This window comes from Pinus tabuliformis, chromosome 9 (genome assembly GCF_031772625.1).
Source record: "Pinus tabuliformis cultivar Carrire ecotype Pingquan chromosome 9, CPIR1, whole genome shotgun sequence".
NCBI classification, from domain to species: Eukaryota; Viridiplantae; Streptophyta; class Pinopsida; order Pinales; family Pinaceae; genus Pinus; species Pinus tabuliformis.
This window is the reverse complement of record NC_142307.1, coordinates 974,986,735-975,007,489: the sequence shown is the minus strand read 5'-3', so window position 1 is coordinate 975,007,489 and position 20,755 is coordinate 974,986,735. Positions and strand designations below refer to the sequence as shown.

Below are 20,755 nucleotides of genomic sequence, written 5' to 3'. Positions count from 1 at the left end.
CCAAACACTAGCTTGAACCAAGGCCGAGACTTAGCCACACCAGGCCTGCCCGAATTAAGCGACACCTAGGTTGAGGTCTGCCCTCAGCACGGAACCGACAACACCTAAGTGAGACGAAAATAACCCTTCCAATATCTCCCAAACAATCCACACGGGCGTCAAGACCAACAGCTTCGGCTGAACCTCCTCTCCCTCTGACGTTGGGCTCCCACAACTTACAAAGCTATTTCTCACCTCGAACCAACAACATACACCACCCTTGAAGTGACCCCTCACAATTCCAACAAACCAAAACCCATGACAAGCTTGCCAATGGCACCAGCCCATAGCCGAGGACCTTGTGAACTAGCTGGGGAGGCACAATTCAATAATCCTGCTCCACCAAAGGCTAATTCACAACTAGCCCAGACTCATACTGCACCAAACAAACAAGAAGCCAGAACAAACCAACCTCATCAGAGGCACATACACCACGTTCCTTGCAGACTTGCTCTTGCCAAGCCCAATTCGACAATTGACAGTTAACCACACCCACCAAAAAGGGCAGAATGTTCTACGACAATGCCGACCCTTCAGCCAGCCCAGAGCACCTCTGCAACACTGCCCTCTTCTCCTAGCACTCCACACACAGTATCCAAAACTTTTTCCACTGCTGAATGACCACCAAACACCCCCGCCACCCTCCATAATGTTAATGTACTAACCACCCTCCACAAGACCCAATGTAACTTGAGGTTTCCCACGACGATATTTATTGTCTCTCGTACTCAAGGTAATATGGGAGGGTGGTGAGACCAACTCACCATCATGTAGCCACGTGCTTACCATAGGCGCCTAGACATTCCCTCGGGAACATCCTCCTCTCCATTCCTCATCCCCATCAGAGATCAATTTATGAATGTTTAATTTAAAGAAATATTAAAATATTTTGGAACATGATTTTAGATTCTTTGTATTGAATTATATTATAGTTTTTTTTATCTATAAAATTTTTTCCATTTTTGTTTCAGAAAAACATTATTTTCTTATTATTTTATTGGAAACCTACACTACTAATACATTCCTTAGTAATGAATTGTAAAATTTCGTAATGAATTGTAAAATAAACTCGTTAATCGTTAACAAATGAAATATAATAAGTAATCGAACAAAGGTTAACAAATGGAATATAATAAGTAATCCTTCATTAGTATAAGAGAGTGAAATTTCGAAGTCTACAACAACACATTGGCTACTGCATAACATGCAACATCTAATAAATAACAGCGTCGCAATGATTGTATCTTTACAAGCATACTTTTGAATCACACAACTCAACTATATTAGAAACCCTTTTGAATGGAAATGATATGAATAGGCGATAGTCACAGGTGGGTGTCTGTCCAGAAATTTTCCAAAGGCGGCCCCTATTCATAAGTCTGGAAGAACGAGTCTCACAATCACCATTTATGTAGTAATAATTTGACTTAGCCCAACCAAGCACTGGCGATGGTTTGGCGAATCATCTCCTCCAACTTGTCCGCTCCTAAGATTTTCATTGAGCTCTCCTGTCATGTCATAAAAATGAATTTTCATTGTTATTGTTAAACGAAACAATCCGACCGATTAAATATATGTTTTATTCCAATGAATGCATTGTAATATCTTTCTATCGTCAAATTCGACTCATGAAGTCGATTCTTGTTTCTTACATTGAGAGTGAGTGTGGAGTGAATGGCTTCATCTAAGCACAAGAAGTTTGAATTCATGATATGCAGTGGAAGAGATTCCAGGGCTCGCATCAGCTTCACTAATAAGCCAGCCCCTTTCTGAACATCTATTCGCACGTGGTATATTCCCCCTTCCCCAGCATTACAGATGTCTACCTGTTTTCTTCCCAACGGCATCAACCATCAATCAACCAAACCCCTTTCAAATTTCAATATAATTGAAAACTATTGCCTGAAGAACAAGAATGAATATCGAATTTCGGTCAGCCAAAATCAGTTCAAGACCTGAAAAAGAGCAGATAGTTTTGTTTGGTTGGTTTGTGTTATTTTTTTTTGAACTTTGGGCATTGGGTATCGTTAGGGAAGATATTCATTTTCTCTCTTAGCCTGAAGGCAAAAAAGATAGCTGGTATTAAAGTTATTTATTTTTGAGTGTCAATATTTCAAGTACAACAAAGTTTATTTTAGAGTGTCAATATTTTAAGCTCAATAATGTTACTTTATTTCAAACTTACCAGACAGTGGAGAGAATAGTAATTATTTCAGCGAATCACTAAAACTAAATTCTATTGCATTAAAATTTATTTTTAGACATTGCTTACTGGAAGAAATTTTGCTGGTAAAAGAGAAGTCGCTGATACTAGGTCAACTCTCAATAGATTCCCGAACCTTGACATGCCATAACATGCCAACTTACTAAACTTGAATCTGTGTAAGAAAGATGACAAATATTTTGCCCAACGCCATAACATGCCAACTTACTAAACTTGAATCTGTGTAAGAAAGATGACAAATATTTTGCCCAACGGCTTTGTCTAAACTCAACTAATAATCTACTATCAACAAAATAATTTCACTTTTAAAAATAAAGATTTTCAATTAATTAATATTCGATACTTACCAATTAACCATGTAAAAATTTTAACCTTACATATTTATTTATTTATTTATTTATATATATATATAACATTTTATTTTCGCAACCCCTATTATTTAAACATGAACAAAATTAACTATAATTTCATTGCTCTCTAAATATTTAAAAATACACCAATTAAAATCAGCAGTGTTTGACCTGCATGCAAGAGAGCAGATCTATTCAAACAAATAGCTAGAAACACCAAACAAAAAGTTCTGCGTGTGAACACGAAGTTACAGCCGCAATTGGAGCAGTTTCGGAGATGACCGACGTATCAAATCATTCAATTAATAATTTTCGCTCTTACCGTTGTCGAGAGTTTTCAAACATCATAATTTTTCGACACACGGCTCTATTGCTGCGGTGGGGTACGCAGTTGACAATGGACCCCAGTGCGGATCCATTTTGGAAAAAGTGAATCGTCTCTTCAGAGATTTGAACACATTAAGATAGGAATCGCCCAGCTTTACTAAAGATGTCATCGCATTAAGGTACATATTGATTCAATTTTCTATTCTAATAAGTTATTCACGGAAGTGGTGTGGAAAATTTCTTACAAAAGGAGACTTTGCATAGCTTATGTTGGAAATAAAATAAGGAGAATGGACTAAAGAGAGCATAAATAGTGAGGATAATCATTCACGAATTGAAGCTATGGCATTTATATTATATTGTTTGATTGGTTATGATTGCATTGTTATGGATTATTTTAATTTAAAATTGTTTTAATTTTGTTAGAAGTGTAGTTTTTTTTCAATTGAATAAATTTTGTGTGGAAGTGGAAAAACTTTAGGGATATAGAGTTTTGATTACGATAGAACTACAAGATCTGTGAGGACCAAATCTCTCCACCTAATCATGGGACCACATTTTTGGAACTTATTGAAAGTGTAGTTTGTTAGGGTGAGTTGGAACAATGTTATTTATATAAATAAAAGGAGTGGGCAAACTTACCATAATTTCTCAAATTAATAGTGGGGACAATTATCCCTAGTTGATAATGCAAGCTGACTCGTCACTGTCACTAAAGAAAAAATAATGTAATGTATAATTGTATTGATAAAAAAATTATTACCTATTAAATATGCCATATATATATATATAAGTTAATTAATGTATTTATTTTAAATTTGAATGAATTATTAATTCACTTTGATTTTTATTTTATTTTTAACAAATTAGTTTTTGTTTCAATTTGAAGGTGAAACTGAAGGTTAGTAGAATAATATTCATAGGCACAAAATTATTACAATTACAATAATATTTATCACCATCATGTCATTTACACTTGTATAGATTTATATCTGAGTGGAAAAGAAAACAACCATTCTTCCCAACTACCAAATATAACTCCAATTAACCACTTTCAAATCCTTTTACTTTCCCAAAAAACAAAAAAAGAAAAAATTACCAAACAATATACAAATCATATAAACTTAAATCAATAACCAAAAATTTAACTTTTCTTTCAATTTTTTCTACTATCAAAAAAACAAACAAAAATAAATACAAACAACATAAAAATCATATAATTTCACACCCATAACTAGAAATTTAACCCTTTTTTCAAATTTAATATAACACACCATTGTCTAAAATATACTGTATTTTATCTTGTATGATATCTTCACACAATATATTTGTTTTTCCTTACCATGATTCTCAATTAATTTTTATTTCTAGCATTAACGATTTGGAGATGTAAAAAGGGTCATGTGTAATAATGCTTTTTCATTTGTATATTTTGTTTTGTAACTGATTTTTCTTTCTCTATTTTCATAAAACATTAATATAAAATTATTTAGAAATACTATTTACATTAGTAAATAAATAAGATTAATTTGTTAATTATTAAATTTTGTTGAGAATTTTTAAACAATTCTTTATTTAGAATCTATTAAATTTTATGAATATTATTTATTTGTCTTGTATTTTAATTTTTAATCCTATGAGTATTATTTATATGTCTTGTGTTTTAATTTTGGGTGAGTAATATAAAATTGATTTGAGTGAATCTATAAAACATGTCTGCCCTCTAATTTCTTTCTAAATTTTAAGAATATAAATTTTTTATACCGGCGTAAAAAAAAAAATTATTATCCTTATCCATCGAAGTTTGTTCAAAGATAAATTTAAATAATGCCTAAAAGCAAAGGAAGAAACTGCCAAGTAAATCCGATGTAAACATCCAAAAAGTACAAATATAAATCTCAGATAATAGCACCGAGATCTTTGAATCAGTAGGATTTACAGTACTTACTTCCAGTATCTTTCCCTGTTTTGTCACTTTATTTGCAGATTTCTTCGTGTCCGCGGATTCGATCGAGGCACAATCAGCATTTGTTTGGGGTGTGGTCATCTCCGAAGTAGCTACTTGAGTATGATCGGGCTTGTTAGAGCTGGAGAGTGCCTGGATTTCAGCTTCAATCTCATGGACCTTCTTTTGCAGATCCAACACATAGCTGATAGCATCCCTAACTATTGATTGTTTGTCCATCTGTTGCCACGCACAATAAATATTTTACTGACATACTTAAACCTTAAAAATTTTCCAGTACAACTAATTTACTTCCGAGAGGAAGGATTAGTGGAAGATACAAACCTTACTGATCTTGGGAACTACAGAACGCAATTTAAAAAGTGTTTCCTTCAGTATCTTCCTTCGCTTTCTTTCGGTCTGCAAATTCTTGGACGCTGGACGCTCCTGCTGCCACTGTAGAACACTACCGTCAGACTTACAAGTTTTGATAGTAGGTTTCCATCCTGCGATCTCCGCATCGTTATCCTCCCACTCCAACAGCCCCGTATTTTCGTCCATATCAATCCACAGCTTCCCATTTTGATGATTCGTTGCAATATCTCCGCTACGAGCCGAGGTCACAGGATTTTGATCTGTTTGGCTCTGTAGTGTTTTCGGCTCTGAATAACTAGTTGTATTCCCTGACAAGTTTTCATAAAGCTCTGCAGATCCAATACTGCTCATATCCTGGAGAGCAAATCCATGATCAAAACCATATGGGTTTATTTCTGATATTCTTAACTCTCTCAGACAGTCAAAACCAGTGAAATCCATTTCACAAATTCTTCCCCTCATTTGTGAATAGAACAGCTTTCAAGAATATATAGTTCATCAATTGTGCATAAAACAGCTTTCAAACATACATAGTCTTGTTTAGAATTATAGCATACATAATCTTGTTTAGAAGTGTACTAGCCGAAAATTAAACCACAAATCTTTATTGATAAAGTTGTGCATGAAACAACTTTCAGGAATATATAATTTTGCCCAAAATTATAATCACCCAAAATTTAAAATTTAACCACATGACCTGCTGGACCAAATCTACTTCATGGCTTCAAAATATTTTGTTTGATTGGTTAAAGCTTCTGTTTTCAAAATTTTAAATTGCTCTCATTACGCTATTGTACTCTACTTCCGTTGTACCAGTAAATTAAGTAGTCTAATGTTAAGCAACATCGCAATCATTCAGGTTGTTAAGAGCCCATTAATTAATTTTATTTTAATACCTTTATCGTGTGTATCTGTTATCACCAGTGGTACAAGAATATGACAACTGGTTATTTTAAGAATAAAATAACAAAAAGTTAAAGCTGATAGACCATGATTGACATATGGGTGCTTATTACGTCATTACAAGTGCATATTTCTTTTTTCTCTCCGACCACGAGATTAGGTTTTTTTCATACATTTTAAATTGCAGTAGGTTGTTCGTTGGGATGAGGTGTTATTTTAGGTTTAAATTTAATTTGTAAAGAGTTTTTGTTTATGTGTAATGGAAGGTGTGTGAAATTAGAAAAATAGTTTCCCTTTTCAAGGAGTTGAATAAATTAAATTGGTTATTTATAAGATTATTTATTCATTATTATTTATTATTTTTAAAGTAAGACTGGGAATTGTTTAGGGTTATGGGATAGATTTTTTTAAGAGCAAGAATGAGAATTTGTTAAGATTATGGTAGAGATTTTTAGGAAAAGTATTTTGAAATTTTTAATATGATTGTGTATAGTTAATATTTTGAGTATTTTAAAAATAAGATCTTAAGATTTTTTATGTTATTTAATGGTTATGAAAGAAATATAAATTTAAAAAATAGAGTTTGTTATGTTATAGTTATGCTATAATTATCATACACGGAAATTAATTATCATATATAAAATATTACTATTGATATAAGATTTGGTCAATTTTCTCTAAAAGTTTTGTAGAAAGACATAGAAGGAGAATTAGAACAAAGCTTTTCACTAGCTAGGACACATCCCCATTTATGCTTAAAACGTGTTTTCAATCACCATCCTATAGGTTCTCTTCTTTTTCCTTTACCTATTTAGCTTTATTCTAAAGTGAAAGAGGTTGTAGTAGTGAATTATATTTGTCATTTAAATAGTGAGCTCCTCCATATTTTTTTGTGGAACTATATGACACCTCTCTTCTAGTTAGTCCAACTCTCATGAGATTAACATCTTGTTTTGTTAATATAAGATCAAAAGTAAACAACTAGTATTTTTGTTCACAAAGAAACTTGAATTTGGGATTAGGTGAACCAACACTTAATCAATTTTTGAAATGTTAGTGACTCTCCTACATCTAGCTTGTTAATTAAGAAGAGCCAGTCTCCTTTCTTACCTATTATTTTGTAGGATCATCAAACTAGAGGTAATGTTAACTTTTTAGATTTGTGTGTTCTTTTAAAATGTGACCTTTCTTCTTCAACTCTCTTTCTTCTTTTCTGATTTGATCAACTTTAGAAATCAAAAGAAAGACCACAAGCTTAGGGTTCGATGTTAGCTAAGTGGCATAATAAATCCTTATAATATATTTAGAGAAAAAAAATATCTTTCAAAAAATTTTCAATAGTATAATTTTATAATTATAAAAAAAAAACTAGATATAAGAGAGATATAAATCCTTTCATATTTAATATTAAATTAATAAATGACATATAAAAAAATTATTTTAAAAAATAATAATAAAAAATAATATTAATTACAAGTAAAATATTTGATCTCATATATATTTTTTATTAAAATATAAATATTATGTATAATTTTTCATATTTTAATATATATTTATAAATAACATTAAAAAATAATTAAAAATATATAAAATAAATTTATATCATATATAATTTCATTAAATAATATGATCATACTTAAAAGTTAACACTTAAAATATAATATAATATTATTTCTGAAATTTCATATATATATAATTAAAAAAATCAGCAATTTCAAGAATAAAACATCTCACACACTATACTTGTACAATAATGTGCTTTTCATTATATATATATATATATATATATATATATATATATAATAATTAAAAATAATACTTAAATTTTAGGTTTTTTTTCCTATATATATTTCATTAAAAAACAATTGGAAATAATACTTAGATTCTAGGTTGTAAGCGTTTGTTGGATCTTATCCATGGAATGCCAATACTATTGTCACCTCTGACAATCGTTTTTCAGAATTCCCTCAACAAAAGGACGTAAGAGCTGATATCCATGGGAAAATGCAGTATATTGATCATAATCGCCCGTATAAAAGTGGTATTTGTCGTTTTAGGAATTATAAAATTATAATAAAAAATCATAACAGGAAAAATATTATGTTAGGTATATTTATATTTTTAATAAAATGTAAATATAATTAAATTTAAAAAAAAATTCTTGTGTATATGAAAAAGTTAAATTTTATAATTAATTTTTAATTTTTAAATTAATTTTATATATAAGGTTTGTAACATCTTGAACGAGAAAAATCAATGTTAAAAATAAGTAAACTTTCGGATTTTTTTCCAGCCTTATTTTTTCAGTGTCAAATCGAATTTAAATTCAAATTCAAACTAGCATTTGAATTTAAATTCAAACTGAACATGAATTTAATAACTATATAAAAAAACACTATGCAAAATTCGATTCTAGCTCGAATTATTTCAGTATCAAATCAAATTTGAATTGAAACTTCAATTCGAATATAATAACTATGTGAAAAGATATAGAAGTTTCTTATTACATGAGATATCCTAGTGGAATCTTTTAGCATTAAATTTTCTAATCTTTGCTTTATTCCAATAAGGTTGTGAAAATAAATTTTTAATAAATCACATTTTATTAGTATATTTAACATATATTTTGTTAATTATATTTCAAAATTTCAAAATTTAGTTTCAAAGCTAGTTTTGATGGTTACAAATTTAATCAAATTGATTTAATATATATTATAACATTTCATTTCTCTTTATATTAAATGTCGTTCAGTTTCACTGCAGTTTTTTTTAATAACCAACAATAAATTTTGTTTTTTCATTTTTATTCTTAGATTTCAAAATATTGTGGAAATTTTGCTAATACTGTCTAACTTTATTATTTAATATCAAAAAATTTAACGTCAATTATTCAAAAAAAAATTAATCCACCTTTTAATTTTTCAACTGTGATCATATTCACAAAATAATTTATCTGATTTTTATATGTAGATTTCAAAATATTGTGGCAATTTAGCTGATACCATTTAACATCATTATTCATAAAATTTCTAAAATATTAAAAAATTTGACATCAACCATTCAAACAAAATTAACCCACCTTTTAGCTTTTCAACTGTGATCATATCCACAAAATAATTTTACACTAAAAAATATTTATCAATAAGCATACAGCTTGATAACATAAATACATGGGATCGTCCCATGATTCTCATCGCCTAAAGCCAGTAATGAATTTAGGTATTAATTTGATTTAAATGACAAAATCATTCCAACAAAATTAACCCACCTTTTAGTTTTCCAACTGTGATCATATCCGCAAAATAATTTTACACTAAAAAATATTTATCAATAAGCATACAGCTTGATAACATAAATACATGGGATCGTCTCATAATTCTCATCGCCTATAATGATTTTAGGTATTAATTTGATTTAAATGGCAAATTTAATCAAACAAAAATTTCAACTGATTATGACAAGCTTAATCAAGCTTGGTCAATCTAAACCAAATATAAATATATCAAAGTCATCTCATGAATCTCATTGCACGAAGCCAGTAATGATTTTAGGTATTAATTTCTCCTCTATAGTAAACTAAGTCAAGCAAGAAGTTCAACCGGCTCTGACAACCTTATAACCCGAAGGCAGTAATGATTTTAGGTATTAATTTCACCTCTATGGCAAAACTAAGTCAGGCAAGAAGTTCAACAGGTTTTGACAACCTTAGTCGTTAATCTTCTAAAGTTAACCCGCACTAGCTTGTTACTGTAACTAGTTTGAGTCAGGCAAGAAGTTCAACAGGTTTTGACAACCTTAGTCGTTAATCTTCTAAAGTTAACCCGCACTAGCTTGTTACTGTAACTAGTTTGAATATGGCAATGGTATAGAAGTTTATTATTTGAGGTTAGGTTTTTTGTTACATTAAAATCACTAGGTATCAGTAAATTTTAGGTATTATTAAAGTTTTAAATTAATATTGTAGTTGTTTTTAATGAGAATTTTTTGATTTTTTTAATGTAAGTACTTAGATTGTACAAGAGTTACTCATCAAATTTGTGATTTTAATAAATTTTTGCCAATTTTAGAAAAATTAAACCTAAAAAACCAATCTGAAAAATTTCCAAAAAAATATCACTAAAAACAACTCTATTATTATTATTTTTTTAATAATCCCAAAATTAATCAAAAACAGCTGATAAATGTGAAAATCCAACTCCTTAAAACAAACCTAGCATGTCAAACATGGTGTGTCAGATTAATTGGTACAACTATGATGTTAAAGTATCACCATGAAAGAGAAAGGAAGAGTGTCTTATGATCTTCATTCCTCGTGGAGGTCGGAGTTCAGACCATCCATGTGTAATCTCTAATTTCTCGCATTGCACTTCCGTTTTTCATGCTTGTACAAGTTCCATCATGATCATGAATGGCCAACACAAAGCACTTGAACCATTACCTTAATATTTTCATTGGGATGGACCTACTGCTGCTGCAACCAACCCTAGGGTTTCTGCGAAACCTGCAAACGGCAGGCCTGTCAAACTTGGTACAACCAGCAGAGTTTGGTGAACCAGCGATCAAGAAGAAGCGCCCATAAGGAACAGGGCAAAATGCAAACCCCTCAGGGGGAGGGCCAGGGGCCTCCCCCCAATCCGGACAATCGATCACAGCAAACGGCCGACAAGGAGAATGGAAATGAAATGAACGGCGGCGCCATGGACAACAGACAGCAGATAGGAAAGGACATTAACATAGATGAAAGGAATAAGGCAAGTTCCTCAACTTGCAAGCCTGTAGCGGCCCATAGACCATGGGTGGACTTCCTGAGTGAACGCATCAATGCTAGGATACAGTACATGAGAGATCACGCGCTGATCGGTAAATTCATAGGAATATGGCCGACGGAGAGAGCGCTGAGAAGCTGGATCAATACCAAATGGCATCCAAAGGGGCACATCTCTTTGCATTTAGGCGCCAAGGGCTTCTTCACTGCAGTTTTAACTGCCTAGAAGACTGCAATAGGATATTGGATGGGGGTCCTTATTTTTTCAACTCCACAGGATTATATCTTAAAGGCTGGGTCGAAAGATTCAACCCAGACAAGGAGGATCTGAGCTATGCGCCAGCGTGGATAAGGCGTTATTCACTGCCGTGGGAATACTGGGAAGAAAAGTCTCTACAAGAAATTGGGAACACTATTGGCGAGTTTGTAAAGATTGCAGAAGAAACAAAACTATGCAGATATACATCCTATGCTCGGACCTATGTTTACATGGATCTCAAGCAAGTGTTGCCAGACATGGTAAGTTTCTTTCATGAAGACTCTGAGTGGATTCAAGTTATATACTATGAACATGTGCCCTTTAGATGCAGGAAATGCCATGAAATAGGGCATCTCTATAGAGATTGTCCTCAAAATAAGAAACCCTCTTCCCAAGACAGTTCTGACAATCAAACAACAGATGGATTCACCAAGGTAACAAATCGAAGGAGAGGAAACAAGAAAGCAACAGGCAATCCCAAGGTAAATCCAGTCAATAAGGCAATGCCCACAACGAGCAATAGTTTCGAAGCACTGGACAAGGACGATGAGCAAGATCTGGAGAAGGAAAGGGCGAAAGACAAAGAGGCCCATCAAGAACAACTAGGCGAGACATCAGGGCAAGCAGGAAAGAAAACCCAAAAGCAAGTAAACTTGATTTCTCCAGCCAAAACCCTGCCATGGCAATCTCAAGGAATGGACGTTGAATACTCGCAGCCAAATGAAAAATCTTCACAGGAGCGAGAGGATACCTCTCAAGCACCTCAAAACATGGAAGAAGATCCGGAACCCTTAGACATAGGGGAGCTGGACATACTAGGTTTGGAACAAGCATGCAAGACAGGGAATTTTGAAAAAATACCAGAACGACAAGTGGATAACCTAGTAGAAGTTCTGAATAGAGCACAGAAGAAATACTCTCTAGGAGTCCAAATAGGAAGTCCATGGGATGGTAAATTCATCACCAAGGACAACAAGAAGAGAGGTAGAAAAACTACACTGGAGAGAACTATCAAGATCGGAGAGATATTAGTGGAGTCAGGGAGGTATGCCAAACTGACCAAGTATTTTAATGCAAACCCCCACCCCTCTCAATGAAGTTGATATCATGGAACATCAGAGGGCTCAATGGCCCGCGGAAAGGTAGATTATTAAAAAATATGCTGATGCAAGAAAAACCAAGTATTCTCTTTTTGCAGGAGACGAAATGCAGCTCAACAATTTTGGAAAAAATAGCAGCGAAAGCTTGGCCAGGAGGGCTAGTTACAGCTGTTGATGCTCAGGGAGCTTCAGGAGGACTGGCAATCCTTTGGGATGCCCGGGCCATCCAACTCAAGAATATAGAAGCTAACAAAAGTTTCATCCAGGCAACTTTCCACCTCTCAGGTACTAATACCCATGGACTGATAACTAATGTATATTTTCCTCAGGATACTGCTCAAAAAGCTCAAATCCTGAATACATTGTCAGAACTCAATAAAGATAGGCCGTTCCCACTGTGGATCTCTGGAGGCGATTACAACATGACAGCCAGCATGGAAGAAAAACAAGGAGGTAGAAGTAAAGCAAATAGTGATGGCAATCTACTAAAAAACTTCATTAATAACAACTGGTTGATAGATATTCCCACAAGCAACGGCCTCTTCACTTGGACTAACAAAAGGGAAGGTTTGCAGCAGATCGCCTCACGTCTTGACAGATTCCTCATCTCAGATAATGCAACTCACTTAGGAGGGGAATTCACAGCATCTATTCTCCCTTTCTCTGGATCAGATCACTGGCCTATCGAGCTACAATGGAATAGGCCAGGCAACAATCTCAAACGCCCCTTTCGGTTTGAAGAATTTTGGTTATCTCACCCGGACTTTGAAGAGCTAGTCAGATCAACCTGGATCAACTTCATTCCGGCTGAAGGTACTAGAATGTCTAGATTCCAGCAAAAACTCAAGCATCTAAAAGGGGCAATCAAAAAATGGAATCACAACACGTTTGGAAATATCTTTAAAGCCCAAGCCATGCTCAACGCAGAGATGAAGAAAGTTCAGCAAACCATTATCACTGCTGGGCGTACGGAGGAACTTACCAAATAGGAGCAAGACATAGAATCAAAAATTTTAGAAAGGGACAAACAGGAGGAAACATTATGGAGACAGAAATCAAGAATCAGATGGCTAAAAAGTGGAGAAAAGAACACAAAATTTTTTCATAAAAATACAGTGCAGCGCAGAATGATAAATTACATCACTCACATTAAAAATGAACAGGGGGAGAAAATTGAAACCCATGATGGCATTGAAGGGGAATTTCTCAACTATTTCAAGAAAGCTCATCAGGAACCCAACATCAACAAAATGTCGACTATCAACAAGCTTCTAAAGAACATACCCAGGATAATAAAAAAGGAACATAATAGTCTTCTCCTTAAGCCCATTAGCTTACAGGAAGTTGAAGAGGCAGTTCAACAAATGAAGGAGGGGAAAGCGCCAGGTCCGGATGGCTTTACATCGAATTTTTTTCATAAATTCTGGGACTTGATAAAGAATGAGGTCTGGCAAGTCGTGGAGGAATCCAGAGCTCTCAGATGGATGTATCCAGGCTTAAATGCCACCTTCATAGCCTTAATTCCAAAGGGGGAAGACTCCAACACCCCTGACAAATACAGACCTATTGCTCTGTGTAATATCATCTATAAAATTACTTCAAAAGTAATAGCAACAAGATTAAAGCCGCTACTCCCTCTTATTATCTCGCCCGAGCAATCAAGCTATGTAGAAGGTCGACAAATAATGGACGGGATTATTTTAACTCATGAGATAATCCACTCCCTAAAGCAAACCAAGAAGCCAGGTATGTTGCTTAAGCTAGATCTATCTAAAGCTTTTGATAGCCTCAGTTGGGGCTATATACAAAAAATTCTTATTGCTTTTGGCTTTGCACACTCATGGGTTAGATGGATTTTTAACCTATTATCTTTAGCTTTCTTCTCTGTGTTAATTAATGGCATTCCTTCGGCTACTTTCCGTCCCTCCAGAGGGATTAGGCAACGAGACCCCTTGTCTCCCTTTCTCTTCGTAATTATGGCTGAGGTATTGGGTAGAAGCATCACCGCTGCTACACTCGATAAGCAATTAAGAGGTCTTTCTTTTAACAATTCCCCTGCCTACTCCCACCAGCAATTTGTAGATGATAATATGCTTTTTGGCCATCCTTCGGTGCAGGAAGCTCGCCTCCTCAAATCCATTCTGTCTACTTTCTCTGATGCTTCTGGTGCCCTTATCAATCGAGTCAAATCCCAAATTTTTTTCTTTAATACTCCTGTTCCTACCCAGAGAGCCATAGGTCGAATTCTGGGGTTCACCAGTGCATCCCTTCCCTCCAAGTATCTCGGTGCCCCTCTAATGGCCTCAGCCCTTAAACATTCTTCCTGGAAGCAATTGTTGGAAAAACTAGAGACTCGACTATTCCTCTGGACTAATCGGGCTCTGAATATGGCAAGCAGAATCGTTCTTATCAAGGCAGTCCTTCACTCCATGCCCCTCTATCTTTTCTCCATCCTGGCTGCCCCCAAATGGGTTCTCAAAGAAATCAAGAATCTCCAGCGCAACTTTCTGTGGGGAGGCTCTGGCCAAAATCGTAAATGGGCTTTAATTAAATGGGACAAAGTTTGTCTTCCTAAAAAAGCAGGAGGTATTGGTCTGAGAGACCCTGAGAACAGCAATAAGGCAATGGGTGCAAAAATCTGGTGGAGATGGCTTGCCCATCCTAATACTCCATGGGCCTCCCTCTGGACAGCTAAATATGCAAGCAACTGCCCCATGGAAGAAAGAATACACATGACAGAGATAAGCGCGGGATCGGCAATCTGGAATTCGGCCATACAACACAGAAATCTCATACAAGAACATAGTTTTTGGGAAATCAAAAGTGGAACCACTGCTCGTTTTTGGGAGGACTCCTGGCAGCAATTACCAAAAATAAGAGACATTCTCCAAGATCTTCCAACTGTTGAGAGGGAGATAAATGAATTAGCCAAAGTCAATCAATTTTGGAACACAACTACAACTCAAGAATATAGGCAATGGAAAAATGCGAATCAACTTCTACCGAACAGCTCTGCACAAACTCAGCATCTTCTCAATACAGAATTACAAAAGAGGCAAATCATGGTTTCAGAAGAAATGGACATTTTAAGATGGGGTTATGAAGAGAAAGGAATTTTTACTACAAAGGAAGCGTACAACATCATCATACAAGAGCAGATAAACAAAGATAACTTATGGGAAAAAATTTGGCACACTTCCAATTGGCCGAAAGTTTCTACATTTCTATGGCTTCTTTGTCACAACAGAATTCTAACATGGGATAATCTCAGGAAAAGAAGCTTCTCGGGACCATCTATATGTCACATGTGCAGGCAAGAGGAGGAAACAACCCTTCATCTTATGCAAACTTGTCAAACAGGGAGGAAACTATGGGAGAAGGTTGCTTTCTGCTGTCAAAAAGAGGGAAGAGTGCAAGGAGACCTCAAAGCCACCATACGCAACTGGAGTCAAAAGCCATTTCAAAGCAATCTCCTTAACACCTTGTGGCATCTTATACATGGCTTACTGATGTGGAATATATGGAAAGAGCGTAACAGAAGAATATTCAAAGATCAATCTATGCCTCTAGAAAAAATCTAGAACAAATTCCATGAGAACATTATGGAGACTCTTTCAATCAGAGAATGGCATTCAGCAGATCTTCCCACTCTACCTCAGGAAAAAACAATATGGGACAATTGGAGGCTTCAGATAAACCAAAACTCAATCAATAAAAATAACCCCAATATGCAAAGTCAAGAAGCAAGCACTTGGACTCCGCCGCCCTTAGATATGCTCCAGCTCAACTTTGATGGAGCCTCTAAAGGAAATCCAGGGAAAGCAGGTTACGGAGGGGCTTTCAGAGACCATAAGGGTAATCCTCAATGCATCTTCATGGGCTCGATAGGATGGGACACCAACAATTCAGTAGAATTGGAAGGATTATGGCGAGGTCTCAAATTAGCTCATGAAAGGGATCTTTTTCCTCTCATTATAGAAGGAGATTCACAGATCATAATCAGAATGATCACAAAGCTTCAACACGGCTCACCCATTCACAAGGTAAGCAGTAGCTGGAGAATGGCCCAGAGGCTTGAGCTAATAAATCACTGGCTTTCTCAGCACCCAGCAATAACATTCAAACATACCAGAAGGGAAGGAAATAAGCTCGCTGATCTTCTTGCCAACATTGGAGTGGAAGCTAAGGATGGCTACTTGGAAGGTACTATCGCCAGCTTAGCCTCCAGGGACCAAATTGCCAAAATCCAGGAAATTGTTACTTAGGACAAAGCTCAGATAAAGGGCACGCACCCGGATGCGGGTGTTCACTTCGGCAATCAATGATCAAGCATGCCACGCAGACACCTGGCCTGACGGATGGCAGGCGGGAGATCTATAGGGTACGCATCATCGAAGGTAGTTTAAGGTATAAGGCAGGTGAATTAAAGACTGTTCAGTCTCGAAGCGAGCTGGATTTCAATGCGAGCATGGCTACTCTGTCCTCAATTCGGCTCATTAACATGGATCGGCTCAATTCCTCTGCAGCAGTTAATGACTTTGTTCTATATGAAGATAAGCCGCTTCAGTTTCTTTGTCTGGTCTTTCTTGTCGACTTAATCGATCGGCTTTGGATTTGTCAGGATATCAGCAGCTCTCCAGCCATTTCGGGTTTCCTCTGTCTCAATCGATCTCTCAGGCCCTTTGCTTCTGTTACAATGCCTCGCAGTCGAGGTATTCCACGTCGGGGGGGTCGGTCTGGAATCAGGGCTTGCCCTTCTCAATCTGCTCCTTAGCAGGTTGCCCCAATCGCCTTAGTCCCTCCCTCATCTCCGCCTTCAGACCAAGAGAGGATCATCCCGAATAACTCTTACCAGACTGCCAGATTTGTATTCCAAAGTCAGCTCAACAGACCGGTGGTAACGGTGAACTTTACAGTTTTCGTCTCAGAGGAGGAGAGCAACCAGCTCAGCTCGACCCCTCCCGCTTCCTCAAATTCTCAGGATGACAGCATTCTACTTGGGGATATGACTGGGTTGGTGTTTCATGTTGACTGCATGAATGAGGACGTCCCTGTCCCGGAAATGCCTCAGCAGCCTGACCCCGCTAAGGAAGATGACAATGTTGGCGAGCCATCTCAAAGACCAACTGGTTGTTTACATTTGGTTACTGATTCGGGTGGAGCGCCACTTCGGGACGAAGACGGGTTCGTTACTTGGGTCGCCTCTCCAAGCCAGGCGAAGGAGGATATGCAAGCGTCTCCAAGTCAGGCGGACTAAACTCCACTAGGTGCACACGCTATGCTTTTTTGTTCCTGAGCCTTTGATTTTGTTGCTAAATACTCTTGTCTATTTCAGTCTCATGCTTCAGGTAGCAATTTCAGCCAACACAGATTTCATTTTTTGTTTTAAAGTCAGCTACGCTAGGCGCTACTGTGTTTTTGAGGTCACTGAAGGGTATGATAACTGTAGTCCGGGTAAATTTTGTCAGTATGTCAGGGACCGAAATCAAATCTCTGAGGTCTGCATTGTAAATCTGGTTGTCAAGTTAAACTGTATTGTCCCTGAGTTTTTGGATGAGGATTGGCCTCGGCCTCCTCTGAGGCGTTGACCTCATTGTACATATTTTTTCACCTTTTTTAATAGAATTAGTATTTACAGAGAAAAAAAAAATATTTCCATTGGGACGATATCTTAATCTGCCACTTGACACAGGTCCTCTGAACCATAGTTACCAAATACGTGCGTACCGGCGAAAAAAATACGAGAATTCAGGAATTTGATTCGGTTCCCGGTTGTTTTGCGTGCATGACCTAAATTTTTTATTAATTTATGTATCTAAAATGGTAAGTACAACAACTCTTAAATATATAATGGATGGCCAGGATAGTTTAGTAAGAAATGAAAAGATTTTGGGTTTGGAAATGGAAACTAGTTGTGAGTGGAGAAAATTTTTAAGCTTGAGTCTAACAACTCCTAAATACATAATGGATGGTTTGCTATCAAAGTTTGACAGACTAGGCCATTTGATAGGTATGGTTTCCCCAAGGGTAGGTTAGAATTTGTCGGGATATTTTAGCTAGGAAATGAAAGGCTTTGGGATTGCAGTTTGGAAATGGAAACTAGTTGTGAATGGAGAAAATTTGTAAGTTTTCAATTTCAGTTTTGTTTAGAAAAGTTTAAAAAGCTGAGATAACAAGGAAAGAAAAAATTTTAGTACCAATTTTGAAATTGAATATTTTTTTATAAAAATAATTGATTTTTTAATAATTAGAGATAAAATTAATTTTTTTTATAAAAACAACTAATTTTTAAATATATTTATATTAAGAAGAATTCTATAAAAATAAGTTTTGAATATTTATTTTTTAAATATGTATTAATTACGAAAGATTTTATATAAAATTTGAAAATAAAGAAAGATGTAATTTTGAGTTTTGAAAAGAAACAGATTTTGAAAATAACAGACAAGTTTGGTTGTAGTTTTGGTTTGTAAATTGTAATTTTAAAATTATTTATATTGTTTAAATTTATTAAAAATTATTTAAATTTCAAAACAAATGAGAAAAAAATGACAAGCCATTATATATATATAGAGTATATACTCTCAAATTTTATTCGAATTAAAATATTTTAATCCAATTTTTTTATCGTATCCTATCGAACTTGATAACTATGCTCTGAACTGAGTTATGATTAATGGGTTTAATTATGTCATGTTCAGTCGAGTCGAGAATAAGAAGACATCATCTGAATATTGACAAAGTTGAGAAGTACGCTGAATAGAGATTTAGCTGGGAGAGACGAGCGCTCAAACCCGACCATATGATTGATGAACCCCAAATCGGAATTGGACCAACTACTAGCTTTAAAACCATTCCTCATGTGTTGTGTTTTTAATTGACAAAAATGGATACAAGTGTGACGGATCTAGAATGAAGGGTAAAGTTAGAGTTGATATTAGGCATCCAAGTAAATGGATAAAATTTTCTCCCATCTCTGCACAGGCACTGCTTATATTAAAATTCTCAGGGTTTAAGCCTTTGATCTGCTTTACTCAAATCAATTCTCAGGGTTCGATCTTTTGGCCTCCTTTACCCTAATCATTTCAAAAGCTTTGGCAGGGAATTTGTTAGGCATTTTAGTATATATCGATGGATGTTATCTTACCGTACTTCTGTATTGAGTAGGTTGAGGTGCTCCAGTAAGAAACCTAATATGTGCTAATATGTGCTGGAAAAAGCCAAAGTGATTTCATATATATTATCGAATATAATACAACCTCATGATTAGTGTTTTGCTTTATGTTATATTATATACAATTATCTTGACTAAAGTGCTCTTGGTTATTGTATTGGTAAATGATTATAATATAAGATTGAAAGCCATAGGCATAAAAAAATAACTATATATTTTTAAAAATGTGATAAAATTTATATATTTTATTAAATATAATAATTTGAACATATATTTAAATTTTTTATTACTATTCACATATATTTGTATATATTTTTTATAAAAAATAATCTAGATTTATTTAATTCCAGATTTATTATACACATACATTTTTTAAAATGCAAATTTTTTCTCAAAATATTAGTCTAATCTTATTAAATCTAATAATATTAATATTATAATAATAACAATAATATTAGATTTAATAATGTTTTTTTACATAGTATGATAAAACATTGATAATAAAATTACATCAAATTAATATTTTCAAATATTACAATTATCTTTAAAGATTTTGATATATCTATAGGATATAGTTTTTCTTTTTAGAAGTTCAATTTATGAATATTTAATTAAAAGAAATATTAAAAGAGTTTGGAGCATGATTTTCTATTCTTTATGTTAAATTATATTGTAGTTTTATTTATTTACATGATTAATTTCATTTTTATTTTGGAAAGATCTTAAATTTTTTATTTTTATTATTATTTTATTAAAAACTTGACATATTTACACATCCCCTCTTACTAATTACTCTTACTCATTAATAAACCTCTAGACCAAATCAAATATCATATATATATCCCATTAAGATTCATGATGACATTTGAAGTAGAATCCTGTGTAGATTGGGCATATTCAGATGTAAGATGTCCCGATGACACTCATGATGAGGACCCAAAAACAAAGCAAGCACCACCCTTCATAGGCATTGGTTGAACCAGTTGAAGTACCAGTTTACCAGCACCTCCATTGCGAATTGTCTTGTACCCCATTCTGTTATGGCTATTTTGCGAGATGAGTAGAGAGTTTAAAACCTTCTAATTTTAAAATACAAAGTTTTTATTGCTATTTTGCGAGATAAGTACAGAGCTTAAAACCTTCTAAGTTTGAAATATAGAGTTGATAACCTTCTTGCACCCCATTTTGTTGATTCGTGAAGTCCAATACAGACGACCTTTGGATACCTTCTTGCACCCCATTTGTTGATTCGTGAAGTCCAATACCGACGACTTTTGTTTAATGAAACATTCTA

At 34.6% G+C, this 20,755-nt stretch overlaps 2 protein-coding genes across 3 annotated transcripts; one reads left to right on the top strand and one right to left on the bottom strand.

Annotated features, from left to right (window-relative positions):
- Positions 1-1,188: 1,188 nt before the first annotated feature.
- Positions 1,189-5,853, bottom strand: LOC149151984 (transcription factor bHLH35-like). 2 transcript variants are annotated; one of them, XM_089440689.1, is made up of 4 exons: positions 5,231-5,851; positions 4,889-5,125; positions 1,692-1,865; positions 1,190-1,547 (listed from the first exon to the last, which is right to left on the bottom strand). In XM_089440689.1, the coding sequence occupies exons 1-4, from the start codon at positions 5,720-5,722 to the stop codon at positions 1,467-1,469; spliced, it is 984 nt and encodes a 327-aa protein (XP_089296815.1). In that variant the 5' UTR covers positions 5,723-5,851; the 3' UTR covers positions 1,190-1,466. The 2 variants fall into 2 exon arrangements, with proteins under 2 accessions (XP_089296816.1, XP_089296815.1); XM_089440690.1 differs by lacking the exon at positions 1,692-1,865 and having other exon boundaries at positions 1,189-1,547; positions 5,231-5,853.
- A 4,902-nt stretch (positions 5,854-10,755) lies between these two features.
- Positions 10,756-13,276, top strand: LOC149151983 (uncharacterized). Its single transcript, XM_089443335.1, has 3 exons — positions 10,756-11,023; positions 11,206-12,232; positions 12,400-13,276. The coding sequence occupies exons 1-3, from the start codon at positions 10,756-10,758 to the stop codon at positions 13,274-13,276; spliced, it is 2,172 nt and encodes a 723-aa protein (XP_089299461.1).
- Positions 13,277-20,755: the final 7,479 nt, after the last annotated feature.